This window comes from Mobula hypostoma, chromosome X2 (assembly GCF_963921235.1).
Source record: "Mobula hypostoma chromosome X2, sMobHyp1.1, whole genome shotgun sequence".
Classification (NCBI taxonomy): domain Eukaryota; kingdom Metazoa; phylum Chordata; class Chondrichthyes; order Myliobatiformes; family Myliobatidae; genus Mobula; species Mobula hypostoma.
Genome location: NC_086129.1, coordinates 31,366,162 through 31,389,970, shown reverse-complemented (window position 1 = coordinate 31,389,970; position 23,809 = coordinate 31,366,162). Strand labels below are relative to the sequence as shown.

Sequence of the window (23,809 nt, the reverse complement as noted above, 5' to 3'; positions counted from 1 at the left end):
AGTTCAAATCGCACCATAATAAATCGTGAAGTAGAATTTAATTAATATCTTTTGGACAAGGAAAATGTGAATGATAGATCCCAATTCATAATGAAATCACAATGTTTTTAGCCAAAGGAACCTGCTGCTTCAATCGGTCTTGTCCTACTCAATTCTACGACATTATATTCTTTCCCATTGATAAGAGATGATAAATGACCATGCGGGGCCTGGGCACAAGAGCGAAGAGCGAGCCAATGTTTACCAATTTAAGTGGTGGGCCAGATTGGAAAGGTCGTATACAAGCCAAATCGAGGTGGCATGTCCCGGGTTCGAGGGCATATTGAAGCAGCAGAGCTTGGGTCTGAGAGCGAGGAATGACCTGCTGTCTGGCTGATTTAAATGCTAGGCCAGATTGAAAAAGTTAGGGTGTCAGAGCTGGAGGCAAGGGACGGGCCGGTGTTCAGCTCACTGCTTGTGAGCTTTTCTTGTCTCTGCGCTGAACTGAGGCTGTGGCCTGCAGCTAACGGTCTCCTGGATCGAGTGTGACTGGCTTCCTGGCTGTGGACTCACTTCTGTAAACTTCAGTGCTGCATGTTACTGGCTTACTTTTATTGATTGCACGATTTGTATTGTTTTCTGCGCATTGGATGTTTGACGGTCTTTTTTTTTTAAAATTAGATTTCTTTGTTTTGTGACTGCCTGTAAGGTGAGGATCTCAAGGTTGTATGTAGTATACATACTTTGATAATAAATGTACTTTGAACTTTGATTTAAATGAAATAGAAGTCCAAAAAGGAGAGAATTTTTTCAGTGGAGAAAAGGATACATTGAAATGCTGTTTCACGAAGAAATCTATTGTATCAATATTCCCTCATGTACGAGACCCAATACACCATTACAGAGTTCGCAGATGTTGTTAAATAACCTCGGGATTTTGGTAGGGGAGGGTGGGATGCTGTACTGTTGGTGGGGATTAGACTTAGACCTGGAGATGATATGGGAAGGTATGGAGCAGAGAGACATTGTTAACATCACCTTAAATCATTAGGATTTTCAATCTTCCAAGTAATAATTTAGATAAGAACACATTTCAGTCACTTTTTGGGTAATATGATTGATACAACAATTTTAACAGAATTTGAGTTAACTTGCAAATACTTACATATTCAATTGTTAATTTATTCATGGCATAAAAAATTCCTCCACAAAATTTAAATCTACTAAAAATCTGTTTATTCACTGGTGTCATTATTTTCAATAAGTCAGCCAATTGTTGCAATAGATTATTTATATTTGATGCATATCCAGGTTGTTGGTTCTTTCCATGTAACGACTTATGATTCATATTGCAAATAAGTAATTGAGACCACTTAACTCTTCTGAAATATTTTTATCCAAGCACTGAAAATTTCAGTGTTGCCTTTCGTAGACTCCTCACCAATAGTAGGGATTAAAGGTTAAGTGAAGTTCATAAAGAATCTTAATAAAGGTTAAGTGAAATTATGAAGAGGGAGAGAGAGTTTAAAGGAAGCGAGCGGGGGCAGTCGACACATTTTGTGCAGCACAGTTCCTGAGGAGACACTGAGTTACGTAAAGGGAGAGAGAATTTAAAAGAAGCAGGTGGAGGCAGTCGGCACATTTTGTGCGCCAGTCTCAAGAGAACACTGAGTTACGCAGAGGGAGAGAGAGCTTAAAAGAAGCAAGCAGAGGCGGTTGGCACATTTTGTGCGTCACAGTCTGAAGGAGACATCGAGGTGTGCAGACAGAGAGAGAGAGTTTAGAAGGAACGAGCAGAGGCAGGCAACACATTTTGCACACCACGGTTCCTGAGGAGACATTTGGCTTTCCTAGGGGGAAAGAGAGTTCTTAAGAAATGAGCGGAAGCTGTCGGTACATTTTGTGCTTCACAGTCTCAAGGAGACACCAAGTTGCAAAGAGGGAGGGAGAGTTTAAAACAAATGAATGAAGGCAGTTGGCACATTTTGCGCATCACAGTTCCTGAGGAGACACCGAATTGAGTAGAGGGAGAGAGGGAGTTTAAAAGAAACGAGGAGAGGTATCTGGCACATTTTGTATATCACATTGCCCGAAGAGATGTTGCATTGTATAGAGGTAGGGAGAGTTTAAAAGCAGACAGAGTCAGTTGGCACATTTTGTGCGCCACAGTTCCTGAAAAGACAATGGATCGCATAGAGGGCAAATGAGTTTAAAAGAAGCGAGCGGAGGCAGTTGGCACATTTTGTGTGCCACAGTTTTGAGGAAGCACTGAATTGGGTAGAGGTAGAGAGAGTTTAAAAGAAGTGAGCGGGGACAATTGTCACAGTTTGCACACCACAGTCCCAGGGGGAGACTGGATTGCATAGAGGGAAGGAGAGTATAAAACAAGCGAGCCAGGGCAGTCGTCAAATTTTGTGTGCCACAGTCTCAAGGAGACACTGAATTGCATAAAGGGAGATGGAGTTTAAAACAAGCTAGTGGAAGCAGTTGGCATATTTTGTGTGCCACTGTTCCCAAGAAGGCATCGGATTGCGCAGAGGGAGAAAGAGTTTAAAAGAAGTGAGCAGAGGCAGTCGGCATTTTTTTGCAGGGCCACAGTTCTCAAGGACACATTAGGTTGTACGGAGGTAAAAAGAGTTCAAAAGAAGCTAGCGGAGGCAGCTGGTACATTTTGTGCACCACAATCCCAAGGCGACACTGAATTTCATAGAGGGAGAGAGAGTTTAAAAGAAGTGAGCGGAGGTTGTTGGAACATTTTGTGCACTACAGTCTCAAGGGGTCACCAAATTGCTAGAGGGAGAGGGAGTTTAAAAGAAGCCAGGAGGGGCAGTTGGCACATTTTGCATACCAGAGTTCCTGAAGAGACATTGGATTGCATAGAGGTAGGGAGAGTTTAAAAGAAGCGAGCGGAGGCAGTTGACACATTTTGCACGCTACATTATCTGATGAGGCATTGGATTGCATAAGGGAGAGTTTAAAAAAATGAGAGCGGGGTTCATTAGCACATTTTGCATGCCACATTTCCTGAAGAGAGTGAAGACAATGAAGAGACAGAGTTTAAAAACAGCAAGCATAGGCAGTCAACACATTTTGCACACCACAGTTCTCCAGAAGACATTGGATTACGCAGAGGCAGAGAAGGTTTAAAAGAAGCAAGTGGAGGCAGTCAGCAATTTTGCACTCCAGGGTTCCTGAGGAGACATTGGGTTGTATAGAGAGTTCCAAAGAAGCGAGCGGAAGCTGTGGGTACATTTTGTGCTCCACAGTCTCAAGGAGTCACTGAGATGCGAAGAGGGAGAGAGAGTTGAAATGAAGTGAGCAGAGACAGTCGGCACATTTGTGTATCACAGTCTTGAGAAAACATTGGATTGCATAGAGGGAGAGAGAGTTTAAAAGAAGCGAGCAGGGGCAATTGGCATTTTTTGCATACTATAGTCCCGAGGAAACATTAGATTCTGTATAATTAGGTACTTGGCAAGGGTCAATAAAAAGATATTAGGTTTAAGTGGAACGGCCATTGTGTGAGTGAGCCAGTATTAGAATAGGGATTTGAAGCTTTGCATAGGCTGTAGGTAGAGTTTATTTATGGTTCTTATTACACATTGAGTGCAGTGGGGATGCCAAATGGGATTGTGGAATGCTCCTCTTGCAGGATGTTGGAGGGCATGGAGACCTCCAGTGTCCCGAACGGCAACACCAGCAAAAAGTGCATCCAGCTGCAGTTTCTAACAGACCACCTTAAGGAGTTAGAGCTGGAACTGGATGCTGGATCATTTTGGAGGCTGAGGTGTTGAGAGACAGGGCAGACAGGGAGTCGTCGGTACCAATCACATGGGCAGGATGGGTGATGTGTGTTAGCTCAGCGTGTTAGCTTAGGTGCTAAGTTAAAGGACAGGAACTCCAGGGTTGTGATCGCAGGGTTGCTACCGGTTCTACATGCTAGTGAGGCAGAAAACAGGAAGATTATCCAGTTTAACCCAAGAAAATGGTGCAGGTGGGAGTTCTTCAGATTTTTGAATTATTAAGCTCTCTGCCAGGAAAGGCGAGACCTGTACAGAAGGTGCAGGACTGACAGCTCAATGTTCTGGAGTTTTGTTGTTTTAGACATGATAGAGACAGACACAGAGTCTATAGGAGTGAGGCAAAGCATCAGCAAGGTCATGGACCATATACAAATTACAGAGGAGGAGGTGTTTGCTGTCTTGAGGCAAATTAGAGTGGATAAATCCCCAGAGCATGACAATAAGTTCCCACCAACCCTGTGGGAAGCTAGTGCAGAAATTGCAGGGGCCCTAGCAGAGATATTTGAAACATTCTTAGGTATGGGTGGGGTGCCAGATGATTAGAGAATAGCTAGTCTTGCTCTGTTGTTCAAGAAAGGCTCTAAGAATAAGTCAGGAAACTATAAGCCAGTGAGCCTGACATCAGCAGTGGGAAAGTTATTGGAAGGTATTCCAAGGGACCGGATATAAATGTATTTGGTAGACAGGAATTGATTAGGGTTAGACAACACGGCTTTGTGTGTGGTAGGTCATGTCCAACTAATCTCAGAGTTTTTTGAGGGAGCTACCAGGAAAGTTGCTGAAGGCAAAGCAGTGGATGTTGTCTACATGGATTTTAGCAAGATCTTTGGCAACATCTTGCATGGGAGGTAGTAAATTGGATTAGATATTGGCTTCGCGGAAAAAGCCAGAAAGTAGTTGCAAATGGTTGCCTTGCTGACTGGAGGCCTGTGACTAGTGGAGTGCTCCAGGCGTAAGTGCTGGGTCCATTGTTGTTTGTCACCTTTATTAATAAACAGGATGATAACGTGGTAAACTAGATCAGCAAATTTGTGGATGGTGCCAAGCTTGGGAGTGAAGTGAACAGCAAGGAAAATTATCAAAGCTTACTGCAGGATCTGAACCAGCTGGTTGGGACAGATTCTGCTAAGACATTGGTGAAGACTAATTTGAAGTATTGATTCCAGTTTTGGTCACCTATCTACAGGAATGATAGAAATAAGATTGAAGGAACGCAGAGAAAATTTTCAAGGATGTTGCCAGGACTTGAGGACCTGAGTTATGAAATTATCAATAGGTTAGGAACGTAGAAGTTTGAGGATAGACTTGAGAGAGGTATACAAAATTATGACGGGTATAGATAGGGTAAATGTTCTCAGGCTTTTTCCACTGAGGTTGGGTGAGACTACAACTAGAGGTCATGGGTTAAGGACGAAAAGTGAAAAGTTTATGGGGAACATGAGGGGGAATTTCTTCACTCCAAGGGTTGTGAGGGGGTGGAATGAGCTGCCAGTACAAATGTTGGATGTGGGATCAATTTCAGCGTTTAAGAGAAATTTGGATGAGTACATAGATGGGAGGGGTATGGAGGGCTATGGTCCAGGTTGAGGGGACCAGGCAGATTAATGGTTTGGCACAGAATGGATGGGCCAAAGGGCCTATTTCTGTGCTGTAGTGCTCTATGACTCTATGACACCTACTGTTAATCAGAAATTTCAGAAATGGTAATTTTTTTTCTGTAGTTAGCGCTGTAAATTTATTTTATATTTGTGCAATTGTCTTAACAATAATGATTAAAAGTCTGAATATGTCAAAAGAAGTCACACACCTACCATGATATCATCAATAAATACACTCTCCAAACTTTGTAAATGTCATGAAGAAACTTTCCATTTTATTCCGTACAGTTTTCAAAATTTATACACACTTAATTTCATACATTAGCAGTAACTATAATATAGCAGTCACAAGGGGAGAAAAAAAGATACATATATGTGATTTTTTTCTTAGCTAACCTTAGCAGTAAGTGAGATGCAGTAAATCGTCTTAAAAGATTGTACTAGATCAAAGACGGTCGCTTATGTGAAAGTATGCAACATCCATTTCTAGACATGTTGCACAGGATTCTCATAACACACCCAGTTTTTACTTCTCCATAGAAAGAACGACACAGCCACCAATCACGATCCACTTAACACAGATTTGCCTAAGCGGTACGATGCACAGAAGCAGCCACTGAAAATTGTCGCAGTCACATTCCCGAAACTGAGTGCATTATTAAAAAAAGTAACTCGTGCAACATTACAGGAGCTAGCGCACCTCAGTAAAGAGCTACCTGTGCCACAGTTTTTACATCGAGAAAGCCCTTCCCTTTCAGAATAGTGCTCCCCCTACTAGAGTGGTTAGTCTTACATGAGCATCCTGAGTTTTACAAAAAAAAGCAATTAAGATAAAGGAAAGAACTCCATCATAAAATGACATATTTATTAAATGGTTGATTATTGTCTGGCAATTACACTGCATCCTTATTAAAACATACACTAACACGACTACAGTAATATTAACAGCAGTACATCTGTCACACAGGAAACAATTAAGCATTATTTTACAGAGGAGAGGTTTTGTATAGCATACTTCAGCAATCAGAAAACATTAGACTCTTTTTTTTTAGATACATTACAAGAAGACTGCCTCAAATCTCAGTAAAAATTCCACTGTATAACACAGGATTGCTTTATTATTTTGTGCCCAATACAGAACTGCAATGACATTAATATAATATATAAAATATAACCACAATAGCAAATTTGGACAGTTATATTGTGACACAATGGAATTTCTTTCAAAGACAGTATCATAAAACACATCAGGTCTGAGCTAGTTTAGCTAGTGACAATAGTGAATTAATTTTGAAAAACTTAGCTTCCTGATTATGAAATTTGATATACCGGTGACATATCCATTGGCATATACACGGCAGACAACTGAAAACCAAGTAGAAACAGCTGACATTATTGTAGATAGGACTTCTACTTTTGTTGCAACATATTGCAATAATCCAACTACACTTCTCAAGAGTTAAAAATATCACCTTGACTATCTTCTGAACCCAGTCCTTGCAGTTAAGTGTTTCAGAAACATTGTAACTAGAGAACTCCTCAACGTAAATAATTAAATATTGTTCCTTTACAACTCTGCATCCTTTTTAACTGGAACAAAATTTGCACTGAACCCATTTAAACTTGGTCTGACTTTTATTTTAATTTGCACAATTTAAAATTTAAATAATCAGTGCTTAAGCAAGCTAACATATTCTATTATATATATATATATATAACTTTAAAAATATCTATATTGTAATTGGCATGCAATTAAAATGTGTTAACTTTATTTAGATTACTAGTTATTTGTGATATGCTGCTTCTTTCAATCTCCTTGGAAATTCATAAAATACATAGTATACCCTGCAAGTGATCCTTCTCTCTATCTACAATGTAATTAAGTAGATGGAGAACAATCCTCCACGATAATACATGGAGAGCCAAGTGCTGGAATGTGGACAGTAATTCTGCACTAGTATGTTGGTGTTATTGCTTTTAAATTCTACATGATCAGAAGGGATTTTGCAGTTCGTTAATGCTCTTTGCAGAATGATTAGTAGTAACTGATGGATGCATCATTCAACTTCCAAGTATGTGGACTTTTAAGAGAGAAGGCAGGTCAGGAGATTACACGGTGGCAGATGAATGGCCCCTATTGCAGGTTGTAACCTAGGCTTGTGTCAGCAGTGATCGTAAACAAAAAAACTCATATCTGCCCCTACTGTCACGATTGATCTGACCTCCACTAATAGTCATGGTCTGAATCAATCCATACTCCCAGGACAGTGTCCTGTATCTTGTCCCATTTCCAGTCTCTGTACGTCAATTGCAACTTTCCCTGACCTCCGCCAAACATTGACTGGAAAGGGTGGATGCAAGGAAAAATGTCATCTTTAGTGATAAACAAGGTGTAATAATATCAGTTACAAATTACATTTTCTTTTATATTCACTTTCTCACTGGAACAAAATCTATAGGGAGTTGAGTGTAACTAGTGTTTGATATTTTCACACGTGTTTAGCACAAATTCTTCCTAATTGGTGTTTTAAGTAGAAGACTAGTCCATTCTAACTGGGGAATCACACAGCCAACAGAACAATTTGAACACAGGCAATACAGAGAGCCATCAAGGCTATGGATGTCTTTGTTTTCCACATTTCAGTTGCTGATGCAACATGACTGTGAGTTTTGTGGGATTTAATTTATTTTAAAAGCAAGGGATACTATTTAAATCTTTTGCCATGCATTTTTAAATTTGAAGGTATTATTGTAGCGGGAATTATGAAATGAAGCTTATTATCTGTGCCAAAACTCATAAAAAAAATGAAGGATCTTCTTAACTGAGATTTCTACTTCTCTAAAATTGGATATTATCCAAAACACACCAGAAGAGCCACAGGCAGAAGTGAAAATAAAAAGGATTCTCTAGGACACGTCTGATTTATACTTAATTTATACCTAAAAATGGGGGCAGAGGAACCAAATCTTATGGAGGATTGACCCATGTAGATCATCAATTGTTCCATTTCCAGGTCACAATTTGAATTGTCATGCAAAAACATTAATCTATGCAAAATGTTTATCAGTTGATTTAGTTAACAACCTAATGTCATTTATACCTCTTCCAGAATTTTAAGGTAGACAATTGGGTGAGATTTAAAGAAGCTGTTCGCCATGGGAGAGGTAAACTGCAGACTCTGTCATTCATTTCAAACGTGCTGATTGCATTTCTTGTGTCTCTAATCAGGGAGTTCCCTGAATTACATACGGGTTCTATTCCCAAGAATTTTCCATAAATCAGAAATAAACAATTATTCCAAAAAAAAACCAATGAAAAATCTTTAACCTCACCAGCCCTTGGGGACTGATTTGCAAAGAATAGACTGGGGTCAGCGAGGGTGATAGGAGTTGTTACCAGAAAGTGAACAGTGACAAACATTTGCCTGAATGAGTGGAATTTATCTTCTATTCAGCAAGCAATCGATTGGCAGTTGAATAAACTGTGTCCTAATGAAAGGTGACTCAGGGTTTGTAACGTCTGATCTCACCTTGAGGAGAATTCAGAGATGAGCTATGTACCTAACAGCAGAGTCTGGAAGAAGGCTGTAAAGTCAGATTTCTGTAAGTTGGATCTTCCATACTTTGGGGCCCCTCTCTTTCTGATGTTCTTGCCTTTATACATTGTGCTTCTTTATTTTTAATACACTTACTGCTTCTGCTAACAGGCCCTTCAAGCTTAGAGGCCTTACTGGATTTGCTGTCCCACTCTGGTGGTGAATTGCTCACGTGACCAAGATAAATGCTGGCATTTCAATGCTTTAATATTCCCAAGATTTAATTATGAGAACTAAATGTGCCGTGTGGGTAGAGTGGATGTGTTGCTTTGCCCTGCACTCAGGATAAACTAAGACAAAAAAAAAATCCCTTACTTCATGAGTTCACTATTCTGTTTTAATATTTCAGTTCATCCAAGGTACAAATCACTTCATGATATAATAGTTGGAATATCACTAAAATGATCACTGATTTTAAAAATTCCCAACCCAAATGAGAATATTTTAAGCTTCTCATTTTTGTCTCTAATATCTTTGTTCCCCATCACAGCCATCCCTAATTCACCTTTCTGCTATTGCCACTCTCTCAACAATGAATACAATCTGTTGTTCTATTTGTGTTACTACCTTCCAAAATGGGATGGCATAGTGGAGACATTGCAATAGACAGATTAATAAATCTTTCAAGGAGCACACACAAAATTCTGGAGGAACTCAGCAGGTCAAACAGCATCTATGGAAATGAATAGACAGTCAACGTGTTGGATTGAGACCCTTCCGGACTCTTCCCTTTCCTCAGGCTAAAACATCGATGGTTTATTCATTTACATAGATGCTGCCACCTGCTGGGAACCTCCATCATTTTGTGTGGGTTGCTTTGGATTTCCAGCATCTACAGATTTTCTCATGTTACTAAATCTCTCCCTTCTTCCTTAACAATTAGCTACATTACTATCCAATAATGCAACTAAACACAGTAACATACTCTACTGGCATTACTGCTATGGAGGCGATATGTATCAACAGATAGATGAATGTCTCCTTACAGTTGGATACTTGAAACATAGAAGTTACAAATGCATCTACAATTCGAGCTATGCACTTAGCTGTCTGAGAGGAGTTTATGAATGTTTCCCTGGAACAGTGAACAGATGTCTTCAGGAACTATTTCTCTTCTTGACTTATTGCATTTAAGATCTTTGATATGTAAATTTAAATGCACACAACACTTCCGTACCTCAGAGATGGAGTTCCTTTCTCTATAGTGTGTAACAAATTAGTAAATATGCTGTTTCATAATCGGATTTTATCTTTTTATGCTGTTCTTTGGGTTAATCCACAATGGCATCTCTCACATAAAACAATATTTATCAACATAAAAGTGTTAGAGAAAAATTAAGAGAGTGCCTAAAACATTACCTGTCTGTTTCCCTTTGGGCGCTGTTTGGTTAGCACTGACTGATGAACTATCACCATGCTGGTCACTGGAGGAGTGTCAGTACAGAACAGGAACAGGCTCGTTGACCTATCTAGTCTACACTAACCATATCACCAATCTAACTCATCCCATCTGTGTGCACATGGTCCATACCCTTATAGAACTTAGTTGCTGAAGTGTTTGTCTTAATACCTCTTGAATGTTGCCACTATATCTACTTCTACCGCCTCCCTGGCCACTCTCTGTGTTAATAACTTGCTTTGCAAATCTCCTTTAAACTCTCCCCTCTCACCTTAAATCTGTGCCCTCTAGCATTTGACATTTTGACCTGGGGGGGGGGGAACTATCTACGCCTTTCATAATTTTACATATTTCTGTGAGATTGGCCCTCAGCCTCTGAGACACCAGGGAAAATAATCCAAGTTTGGCCAGCCTCTCATTATAGCTAATCCTCCGTAGACCTTAACCAGATCTTAAAAGAAATCTCCTTCAGCAGTCACAGAACAGCTGTGTAAATGGCTACCATAGAAACATGGGAGAACACAGTAGACAATGGGAACATGGTGATCTTCAATTTAAATGGGCACCCACGATCCTTACAAAATGATCAGTCCTGATGGAGCCCCATCTTGTAAGTGGATTGCGAGGTACATAATCACCACCAGCCAGAGATGGGCTCTGATGTATACAGTAAACCAATGAGAAAGTAAGCACTAATAAAGTCTGAGATATCCCAAGCACAGAATATTGAAGTTAGCAGAAGTTGTGTGAAGTATAGCAATGTTGGAATGGATGTGCTTAACCCATGCCCAGTAAATTCAGTTATCTTCTGAATGTTTGATAATAGTCATCAGTTGCAGTCAAAAGCATCAATTTATGCTGACACTGTAGGTTATGTGTGACTTGTAATGTTATATGGTGTGTGACTGGCACCAGAAAAATGTCAGACACGCTAAGGTGAGTAGCATGCTGAAGTCCTCAGGCCATTTTCCTGACAGGCTTGATTTCACCTGAAATGATAGCCTACGCAAACTAACCTGGGTTATGCATGATTTTATAGACAGCTTGTTCATGAAAAACAGGCATGAGGGATCCTATTCTACTATCTAAACTGGTTTATGGCATCAGCACAGAGAGAAAGCTCCTCCAATGTATCAATTCTGTCACACCTATTGATTAAATAAAAACTACAATATGAAAAATGAATTCCAAACTAAAAATAGACTTTCAAAGTATGTCTTTGCAATATGTGTTAATTAGTTATATTGGAATTACATTGGTGTAAATTATATGAAATTCAATAATCAGCATATCCTTCTCTGTTCGCTTGGTTTGGCATATTAAATCTAGAACACAAATATTCCAAGGTGGCACAATGCCAAGTGTAGATAACTCAAAATTGCAGAATTGTATCCTGCAGTCATTGTCAAAGTGACCCGATGAGAATTTGTTCCAACACCAATTGGACACTTTTCATTTAAAGCATTGTTAAAGTGATTAACAACCAAAGCCTCTATTCAGCCACTTGCAGAAAGTAAGTACTAAAGTGCAAAATCAACCCTTTATTATTAATACTGAATGAATAGCTGTCCACAGTTCCACCACACTCCTTTCACTCCCACTCATCATCTGCAGAGCTTGCATTAAAGAGAAATAAATGTTTGCAAGCAACCAAATTTGTTGCAAATATGAAGTGAAATCGGTATTGTGCGTTGAGAGCAACTTCAAAGGAGTGCAATTCATTATTAGTTAAAAGTCCATAAACAGAAAGTGCTGGGAATACAGGACTTTTGATTTTCAAGAACTATGAAAAAGCTCCGTTTAAACATCTTCAGCAAGCTTGATATTCCAGTAACATAATGCAGGGCATCTCCAATTCCTAACTTATTGTTTATATTACGACAGGTTGAACAAAGTAATACTGAGGTTGTTGGTAAATTCAGTAAATGTTGACCCCAACTTATTCTACTTATTCATGATGTGATGTGACATCAGTCAAGGATTATCAACTCTGTAGCTGCTAATATGCCCTTGGAAATTAACACAATCAAGGAATTTGATGTAGTAACAGGCTAATTGGGATAAAGTATTTTCCTATACTTTTAGCTTAGCATAATGTCCCGGTTTCTTATAACATCCATGGCAGAGAAAAGCATCCTCATTATTGATGTCAACAGGGAAAAGGGACTGAATTAATAAGGGTGAAGCAAATGAGACCCTCTTGAGCAAGGAACATGCAAACATTTGGGAATGCAGTGGAGGGATTAATTGAAAGAGAAAACAATCCCGACAGTTTATACAAATTGCTCAGTTTATGGTGGCATTAGTGTAACATTGTCTTGAAATTTCTTTCAGAATATTACACAGCATGTGTAACATAACCCATCCACACTATCCACTACTTCCTTCTGCCAACACAACACAATATTCATTATCTAATAATTTGCATGCAATACTTCCTAGATTATTACATCACATTCCCCCACTCCATGTAACATCCACTACACTAATTATAATCTTGTACATGCCAATAAAATATGTTTTATCTTCTCTGTCTCCTGTATAGGACAACATTACGTTAAAATGCTTTAAGCAAAGACCTAGTTGGAAACTTCAGTTTTAACTTCTACTACAAATAATCCATTCTTTGACTAATATACATTATATTGTCAGGCATCTATTTTTATTGGGAATTTGAATATTGTACACAAGATAGAACCATAGAAACTACAGCACAGAAACAGGCCCTTTGGCCCTTCTTGGCTGTGCCGAACCATTTTCTGCCTAGTCCCACTGACCTGCACACGGACCATATCCCTCCATATACCTCCCATCCATGTATCTGTCCAATTTATTCTTAAATGTTAAAAAAGAACCCGCACTTACCACCTCGTCTGGCAGCTCATTCCATACTCCCACCACTCTCTGTGTGAAGAAGCCCCCCCCTAATGTTCCCTTTAAACTTTTAGTGATGGTGAGCAATCATAATTTCTTATGGATACATGACAGTACACACCAATCAATGAAGTGATGGAGTGTCTTTGAGGGGATAAAAATCTCGAATAGTAAAGTTAAAGATGGTAATATTTGACTTTGAAAGTGCAAAGCAGAAATAATTCTAGCACTTGCTGTACAACACTGCCACATTTCCTGATCACTTATTAATTATGACATGTTGTATCACAACCAGTAGTACCGCAATGATATTATCAACTCTGTAGCTGCTAATATGCCCTTGGAAATTAACACAATGTTTTTGGTCTAACTACACACAATTGACCACTTCTTTGGATCAATTCCCACGATCTCTCCTGATACCTCTTTCTATAATTTGCAGGGGTAGGATTCAATGATTGCCCCAATTGTCATGAACAGGATCTACAATTAGTTGAAATTAAAAGCAATAAGGGTCAAAATGTCTTCACCCACATGACGGTGACGCCAGGTCTTTAGTCCGTACAAAATGTGGAAAATTAGTTAATGTTGTAGTTCGCATTTATTATATGTCACTGTTCAGGTTTTAAGTGGCGCAGTTGGATATCCAGATTAAAGAGGGAAGGACAGCTTCTTTTTTTTTTATCTTTTATTAACCACCATCAGATGCCTGCAGTGGATTTGACCTTTTCTGCTGAAATATGCTTCCAGCTCTTTGTAGGTTTGTTTTATGTACAACTGAATTAGCCTTATGAAGGAAGCTTAAATTTTAAAAACATGAGCCGATAAGACTGTCACTTCAGCATGTATATGTAGTTCTTTGGATCCTTACTGTTTTGCGATTCACTTGAACTGCCCACTTTTCATGGCAAGGGCATCTGAATGAGATCACATACATGACCAAATTTAACAAATGAACTGGCGATGATGTACCTGTCCTACAAACTAACAAGACTAAGGCTGAATACCTGGAATTCTTTTGGTTTACCTAATTAATAAATGGAATACTTGTATAGTGGAGACAGTCTTCTTGCAAAGGGATATAAACATAGTTAAGAAAAAAGTGACTACACCTTAGAGCATACCTTCACATAAAAAAAATCAGCCTCACTGGTACAATATCTACAGCTTGATATGATTTCATCAAGTTTGTTTTCATGGAAAGTTGGAAGTAATACCTGGAGGTAGTCAGAATCAACCCCATGGAGGGGTCTGAGAGCAGCTTCATTTGGGTGATGGTGCAAGTCTTTATGACAATCAGGATGGATCAAAAGAGAGAGCAAGTACATAACCTTCCAAAGTTCACTGACTGACACAATGTCTGACTGTATATCTACTACTGAAGCAGACAGATGAACAATCACGTTGTGTTGATAGGATGAGAAGTGTACTGGTGGTATTTAATTATTTTTTATTTATTTTCTATTTAATGATACAGTGTGGAACAGGCCCTTCTGGCCCACCGAACTGCGCCAACCAGTAACCCACGGATTTAACACAAGCCTAATCACAGGACAATTTACAATGACCAACTAATCTACTAAGCAGTATGTCTTTGGACTGTGGGAGGAAACCCCTGCACACATGAGAAGGAACACACAAACTTGCTTACAAGAACAGCGGAATTGAACTCCAAACTCCGGTGCGCTGAGCTGTAATAGCATGGCATCGCAATCGCCCTAGCAACAGCACACTTTTTTCTGCAAAAGCAGATAATACAGCATGCTCTGTTCTATTTTAGACGGTAAAGAACTAAAGTTCATTGGAAGTCTGAGAAAAGAAGTTGTTTTTTTTTCCTCAGTGCATTCAATGTCAGTAAGGTTTTTACTGTACTGAGTCTGCTTGATGATCATTTGCTTCCTGAGGCACTGAAGTACTAGACCTGACATCCCAGGTGACATCCTACACAAGTTCAAATCAGGTCTGCAGTTAGGGATGAATTTTTAAAACATTTTCTTCACCTGCCTGCTGGAATTTCAGCAGAAACACTCGGAAACTCCAAGGGAATTCATCTTCATTATTTTTACACACCATTCCCTGCACTATTAAACATCAAAAAGGCTGTTCAAGGTGAAGAGGATGGATCCAGCTTGTAAATGAATACAAGAATACAATATAAATTGATCTGTACCCCAGATAGTGAAATCGGAATGGGAAGAATTTGAATGGTTCACTTTCAACTACACACCAGCAGATATTCCTAATATTGACAATACTTCCAATGAATCTATTTTGTTTAAAGTGATAAGTGACCAACATAAATTTTCCCAGACTGGCACAGAATTCAAATGTACCTAGTTTACTTTTAGTGTTGGGATTCTCCCCACTCGTGTATTTCTATGGACTGTGGATATGTAGCAATGCTCATATAAACTGCTAATTTATGTCATTTTCTTTCTTTCTCAACCATGCTTTTCTATGAAATAATGGCCAGAAGAGCATACTGTAAATGGGACTATCTTGATTTTATCTGGAGCCGTCAATTTTAAAGGATGTTTATGAGTCCAATGCATTCTGAAAGCAAACCTGATGATAAACAACAGTTCTGGATGTCTTGATCAAGTTTGGAAATTATTTTGAAAATATTGTTTAATTCATCTGGAGAAAAATAAAACTGCAATGCTGAATGAGAGGGAGTAAAACTGTAGAAATGTATTACAATTAATTATCTGAATTTGGCTGATATCCTTGTCCTTTTTTGATTCCTTGCACATCATGGACAGTGAACCTCTCAAGAATGCAAAAGAAGCTTCTCAAAAACTTGAGTTGACGCACTGAGAAAGACTGGCCTAAGCTGGCTCTCACCTTCCTTTTGTTGGAAAGCACCAGGCCCTATCCCTCCGTTACAACTGGACGCTCCACTGGGAATAGACAATACATATTAGACATGAAGTCTGTAGTCAAGATAGGTGGGTGAGCTAAAACTCAACCACTGTTCCAGAAATATGATTTAGGATTTGTTTTAATCTCAAGTACCTGATTTAACTTCCAGTAGCTGAGTTCTTACACATTCTAGGCAGGAATTTACTTAAGATTTTATTGAGATACACAATGGAAAGTTTTGTTGCCAAGGAATTTGTGTGTAATTAGAAGGGGGGTGAGTCTGTGTTGCTTAATTTTTCTTTATGCAATTTGTAGGAAACATATTTGATCCTCCTGGATCCACAAGGAAAAGAAAATGGCAGAAGTACTCATCCCTTTGGGACCGATGTACTTCACTGTTGGTTTGGCAATAAAGTCACTACCTCTTTGTGTGCCTCATTAAAACCTGATAATAATAATGTTACTAAAGCCCACACGATATGCTAGGAACAACACACCAACCATAGGTACTTGATCAGTTTGCCTGGCATTTTCAAGACTGGCAAATAATTTGTTTCACACACAAACTAAAGTGAGAAACTGGGGCTGCAAATCAGCAGTCCATTCATCAAGGAACTGCCCGAAAAAACCCTTCAATTACATTTTCAGAAATAACACTGAAGCTTCCAAAGACAATTTCAAGCTCTGATGTACTCATAAACAATAAAGACAAAATTAATCATTGCTGGAAGTATCTCAGAAATTATTTGGCCATTATTTGATGAAAAGGACCAAAATTTACACTATCCAGCTGAAGATTGCTTTTGAAGAGCTTTCATTCACTCACACACCCTCTTCTACACTTTCATCAGTTTTCACTCCTCCTCTGCTGAAGGGTCATGACTTTAAGTGCAGATTTCCACCAGCACCTGCCTCTATTCCTTATCTGCGCTCAGGTAATTTTTAAGAACTCTAATCTATCACTGAGCTTCAAATATGCCCATTCCTATTGTCACAATGTGCATATATGGTACAGAAGTCATTGAATAACAACAATTCAGAATATTTGCTATTTACATTTCCGTCTTAATTGCATTGAATCACATTGCTATCCCAGTTAAGATTAGATGAAAACCCAGAGAGTGAGAATTACATGCTGGACCTTTTGGTCTGGATCACTCAGTATGTTATAGTAAGGTAACCAAGAAGCAATGCATTTACAGAAGTTTAAAATGAAAAACTTGGAGGCAGAATGTTGTGCGAGGAGAATAAGAGACTTCAGTGAAAATAGTAGAAAAATGGATCAAGAACAGAGAGAACTGGGGGCATATCTTCATTTTTCATTGAGTGTAACTGGACAGATTGAGAAAGAGCTTGAAAAGCAAAGGGAATCGTGGCCTTTATAGACAAGGCAACATAGTGTAAGAGTAACAAAATCAGGTGTTACTTTGGATCTTTATAAAACACTGCTCAAGTATTCACTGGAAATGGCCACCACAATTCAGAAAACTGTAAAAAGCTTCAGAGAACATGCAGAGGTGATTTATTAATATGATAGATTGGGGCTGTTCCACTTGGAACAATGATCCATGGAGATCTGTTGAAAGTGTTTAAAATCATAAGGGGTACAGACAGGTCAAGTGGGGAGGAACAGAGAAGTCAAGAACTAGAATGAAAGTGATTGGGTCTGGGATGCACTGCACCACTTATAGTGTAGAAAACTCTAACATTCATGAAGCTGGATATGCAGCCAAGTGGAAGAGCTTGCAGGGCTATGGGGAGAGGGTGGATCTATACTATCTGCCTGATTTCCTTTTGCATAGAAACGATCCAGACCAACTGGCTGAGTGGCTTCCTTCTGTGCTTTACGCACTCTCTAATTCTGTGAGAATCTTCAGTCATAGAGTCATAGAGCACTACAGCACAGAAACAGGTTGTTCAGCCCATCTAGTCCATACCAGCCAGGTCTTCTGCCATGTCCCATGTATCTGCACCTGGATTACAGTCCTCCAAAGCTCTCTCATCGATGTACCTATTCAATTTTCTCTTAAGCATTACAATTGCACTTGCACCACCCTCTTGAGTGTGGTCACATTTTCTATATGACTTATTTATGACTAAAGTTTCAGATTAGCTATTAGCAGCCAGTCATTGAAAAGAAAAAAATAATTAAAATTTTCAAAATATAAAGTACTTTCAATGTACACATTCATTGATTATGGATCCCAACAATCTCATGGATTTATTGGCTTGGGATTGTCAGGCCTAATGATATCTCCACAGCAGAGGTAGAGATAAATCAGGTGGATTTAAGAATGTTTAGCTTTCTTCTCTGTAAGATCTTGCTAGCTTTTCCAAATATAACCAAGGATAAACCTTAACCAAATCAGAACACATCAGCTGGAAAGAACCCAACAGCCTTCCAACTAAATCAAACAGTTAAAGCCTGTTCTATTGTTCATAAAAGACTTGGCATTTTTTAGACCTACAGTCTGTGTTCTTGTTCTTGCACGCAAACTTAAAAGACGGCTGATGAAAATAGTTTTGAACATGATCAATAATAACACTGATTCGCTACCGGACCAACAAGCTTTGTGCAATTTTGAAGCTTCAAAACTACAGCTTATAAGTATGCATTTCAATGTGTGTCATATTTGAAAAAAAAGATAAAGAACATCACTTCAAAGAACATTGTACAAAAGTGAGAGGAATTTATGGATACTAAACTCAGGCCATCAATAAGAGAAAAGTAAGTCCAATAAAAGCATTTGTATTCTGGTATAAAGGCAGTTACTTCTTGCATGCACCCTAACACCTTATCATTTCACAACAGTGAGTGTACAAGGGATTTTTGCTTCCTTTTAGTAAAATGTATACAATTGTGCTACAACAGATATTGTGGAGGCAGAAAAAGAATATCATGCTTAAGCATCTGAAAACTGATCTGCACCTATTCCTTTGGGTAATCAACAAACTAACTGTTCAGTAAAAGTGGATGACAGTGTTGAAATTTGCCAGAAGTTAAATATTATGATGACAGTAAATGTATCATAGGGTGTGATATATCTGCAAATATATCCTTTAAAGTTGTGAGGTCTGAATCCCTTACATGCTGCTGTAAGGCAATTTTGGGAGGTATAACTTTTGATTAAACAGTGTCTGGTTAACTAACAACTCTCTCAGTGTTCAGTGTACAAATCTCATTCATTGCAAAGTCACTCGATATCTGTACAGCTGGCATTTAGCTTGCAGTCTTTGCTAGGGCAGGTAGGCTAAGTTTAGGGTGACTTTGAAAACAGGAAGAGCAGAAGGTTAACTTACCACCAAAGGAAATTCTGCTCTGTTTATTTATGCCTCCTCTTACTCCACCTTGCAGGCACAATTTGCCTCATGTACTTTGATCCGATTGTATTTCACAGAATTCAGCACCGTGCCCTGCTCGGTTGCTGCAAAAAGCCATTTAATATGTGACAGAAATATGACAGTGGTCAGAAAGTCAAAGAAAATCCTTCATCCTGAAAGAATTGAAACAAGTGATATCATAGAACAATAGAGGTTATATGTTGGATTATTCAAGGTATTTTCATGGCACTGAAATAACAATATTAGCCAAACCTACATAGTTATTTTAAATAGTAATTTTTAATATACTTCATCATTCCTGTGCAGAGTCTGTAATTTTGCTCTTACCGCCTCAAGATAATTTAAGCTTTAAGCACAGCAAAGGTTGATTGTGTGAGACCATGCATTCAATCCGCTCACCTACGAGCTCAGAAAAGGTGTGTGAGGGATTAAAATCTGGTTCATAAAATTTAAATTTATCCTTTATATTACTTTCATTATTAAGTTTAGAATATATTGATATAATTTCCAACATATATTGGTTTTTGACTTCTGAAGCAAGCTCCCCACTTCACAGCTAACATTTTAAAATTGGGAAGATTTGCAGTGCAGTGCAAAGCAGTCATAATTGGTTCATAATGAGTCAACAGTTCCAGGAAGAAACTTCTGTGACATCACCTGGACCTGATGTAATTCAGCGACTAGTTCTCAGCCAATGCATCAATTACTATCTCTGTAAACTGCTTCCTACTTGGAAGGCTGCAGGGGGCTACTGCGTTCTTTTCAAGTACATATTTGAATATTTTGACGTTTAATTCCAACACAATCAACAGTTTCGTATTATTCAACTGGAAAGTATGTAACGCTAAAGTAAATACTGGATTACATCAGTACACCCTTTATTTCTGTGTTACCTACCATCTCCCACTACTGCCATACCTCCCACTTGTGGGAAAAATATATTTTCCCCTGGTCTACAATATGCCAAGTGGCTCAATTGCATAATAACACTTCAAAGGAACAAAATTTCAGCGTTTTATGTTCTACTCGGCCCAGAATTGTAGTCATATTTTGAGAAAAATTATTGCCTAAAATATTATCATCACAGTAGTACTAAACATGCTACATAGCAAAAAATGCATCTTGTACTCTGCTTTCAGAATTTGGATTTGTTGACTGAAATAGAACTGAATTTCCTATGCAGAGTAGAGGTGCAAAGTGGTGTGTTTAGTGCTAATGATAGGATCAATTTTTAGGTATGTGTTTACTATGTGATCCAAACACACAATCATCTTCTGCCTGAGGCTAGCTGAGTGCAGCAATTGATCGTACTTGTCAACTCTACAAACTGAGATCTCTCAATTTGAATTAAATGAAACGTGAACATTCATATCTTGAAATTAAAATAACTGCAAACATCTGAAGTGCAAAGTCTAACATTACCTCCAAGATTATTCCAACTATCATCTGCAACAAAGAAATTAGAACAAAATCTCACGTAGCCAGAAAGTTTTTAAACGGGTACCATTGTTTACATTTAATTTCTCATTGAAATGCATCATGCCAACAAAATAAAAGGGATACTGCAGCTTTAAGCAATCACATGGCTTCCCTTTTCATAAACTAGTAACACAGAAACTTGGAAACACCAATAGTACAGAATGCTGGAAAGGCCTTCCCTGGATGATTTTCAAATGGCATCATTCTCGTGACTGGTTAACAATTCTGGCCAAGTTCCACTACAGCACAGGAAAAGCCTTCACCAGGTTTTGTAAGTATATTGGACTCAGTGCAGAAATATAGTTATGTGCACACATAATACACAATCAAATGGAAAGTGAGGAATTATATATTTACTTGAACGTACATGACAGATACAATTGTATTAGTTTCCACAATTAATATATTATGGTGATAGTCAACATGGGCCTAAACGTTAGTGAGATATATTTCTGAAATAGAATTGTTCTAAGATAAAGATCCTTAAACTTTAATGTAAAACTGCCCCTTTTATTATAAGTTTGCAGCTTATTTGCTAAATGTTTGCTCAGCTAGCCAATGGGCTACAGTCCACCTGTTAATTAGCCAATGGTCTACAGGCATATTACATTATTTACTGGTAGTCTACAAATAGTATACAGGTAATTTATATTATCCACCCAGTAAAACCACAGACAGCTTTACATACGTGAGGGAAAGGTACCTGCATAAATAAACATCATTAAAAGCATAACATATGTAAACACTACATCAGCTAAACATGGAGGGTTAAAAATTGGAAAATCAACAGTAACCGAACTAACAGTTCTGACAGCAAATATGCACCAGCGCCCTGCAGCCAACAGAGGGGAAATATCAGTATGGACTCACAAAAAACAAATACTTGTCAGCACAGAACCTATACGCGATGTTTTATAGCCTGTGCACAACCTGTGCAGGGCAAAGTTTATTTGTTCTGTTCTGGTTAGAGGCAGTGCGCTGTTTAATGGTGGCATGCCACGTCAAAATTTGAAGAGGAAGTGGACGAAGAGTATCACCAGTAGCCATAGTGATGGAGTCATCCCTGCAGGTGCACGGTTATTCCCATCAAGCACTGCTCCAGGACCTGTGGGTTGACAAGCACATATTACCAGCTTAGTGACATGCACCAGCTTTTGAATCTCACAGTGATGTAGACTGTTGCTCACTCTGACCTGAAATACCTCTGAAAGGTGCTTGAAACCTTTAAAGTCACTGCATGCTAAGGAACAGTGGGACAGAAATTCATCCTTAGTCACAAGTCTAAACTCACGCTGCAATGGCAGGTGTTGAATCTGCTTCAAAACAGCAAGCTTAACAAATGCTTTTGGAAATGTAGTTGTATCTCAGTACTGCCCAGATGGTCTGTCAGTTGTATTTCCTTTAACTTCTGGAAAAATAATTGACGTTCTACATTTCTCTGTGTATTTAATTTTTACTATATTTTGGAGTTTAGTTTTGCTGGCAAATTTCAGATCAAAATATTTCAAAGGAGGAGGAGATAGCTTGTGGTATGGTTTACGTTGTGGCGTGCTCCAGTTCTATTGGATCCCATCTGTTCTCTTTCAATAATCCCACAGCTTCATTTACTTACTGCAACACACATGCAATGACCTGTCCTGAGGCCTTCTATCATGAAACAGAGTGGACCTCTAGGTCAGATTCGTCCTGAGATGGTATAACCTGAAACCCTGCCCTGTTGGCTTTCGATACCTTGTAGCTGTCAAAAGCTGATTTCACTGTATTGTGATAATCAGTGACATCAAGAACATGGATTAAATAATACAAACAACAGGAATTCTGCAGATGCTGGAAATTCAAGCAACACACATCAAAGTTGCTGGTGAACGCAGCAGGCCAGGCAGCATCTCTAGGAAGAGGTACAGTCTGGTGAAAATAAAGCGGTGGGGGCTAGGGAACTTAAAATCATCGAAAAGTTTAAGAGCGTGAGAAGTGTCACGAACATAGGTAGGAAGGGATTGAACAAGGGGGGATAAAACCGTGTCGAGGTATGCAGAAATGAGTTCGGTGGGGCAGGAGCAAGCTGAGACAATAGGTCTGCCAGGACAGGCAGGTTTGTGTATCTTGGGTAGGAGGTAGAAACGGGAAGTGCGAGGTGTGGGAACTATAAGGTTGGTAGCAGTGGATGGGAGATCCCCTGAGCGGATAAAATCGGTGATGGTGTGGGAGACAACGGCCTGGTGCTCCTTAGTGGGGTCACGATCGAGGGGTAAATAAGAGGAGGTATCTGCGAGTTGTTGCTGTGCCTCGGCAAGGTAGAGGTCAGTGCGCCAGACTACAACAGCACCCCCCTTATCGGCGGGTTTAATAATAAGGTTAGGATTAGTGTGGAGGGAGTGGAGAGCAGAGCGTTCCGAAGGAGTGAGGTTGGAATGGGGACAAGGTGCGGTGAAGTCGAGACGGTTGATGTCCCATCACCAGGTGCAGTGAAGTCGAGACGGTTGATGTCCCGTCACCAGGTGCAGTGAAGTCGAGACGGTTGATGTCCCGTCGGCAGTTAGCGATAAAGAGATCCAGAGCAGGCAGAAGACCAGAGCGGGGTGTCCATGAAGAAGAGGAGGGATGAAGACGGGAGAAGGGGTCATCGGTGGGGGTGGAAGAGTCCTTGCCGAAGAAGTAGGCTCGGAGACGGAGACGACGGAAGAAGAATTCCGCATCATGGCGACCACGAAACTCGCTGAGGTGTGGGTGAGGGGGGACAAAGGTGAGGCCCTTACTGAGGACGGAGCGTTCTGCCTCCGACAGTTGAAGGTCGGAGGGAATGGTAAAGACCTGGCACGGATGAGAGCTGGGATCAGAGGGGGGAGGGGGGAGGCTGGGGGTGTCAATGGAGAGGGG

The 23,809-nt window shown here is 39.4% G+C and overlaps 1 protein-coding gene across 4 annotated transcripts in view; it reads right to left on the bottom strand.

Annotated features, from left to right (window-relative positions):
• Positions 1 to 5,642: 5,642 nt before the first annotated feature.
• opcml (opioid binding protein/cell adhesion molecule-like) overlaps positions 5,643 to 23,809 on the bottom strand; it is a 2,222,745-nt gene continuing 2,204,578 nt past the window's right edge. For all 4 annotated transcript variants that reach the window (XM_063038344.1, XM_063038342.1, XM_063038343.1 and 1 more), the window contains one exon: positions 5,643 to 22,037. In XM_063038344.1, the coding sequence (XP_062894414.1) occupies positions 21,934 to 22,037 (104 nt within the window). In that variant the 3' untranslated portion in view covers positions 5,643 to 21,933. The remainder of the gene's footprint in view (positions 22,038 to 23,809) is intronic.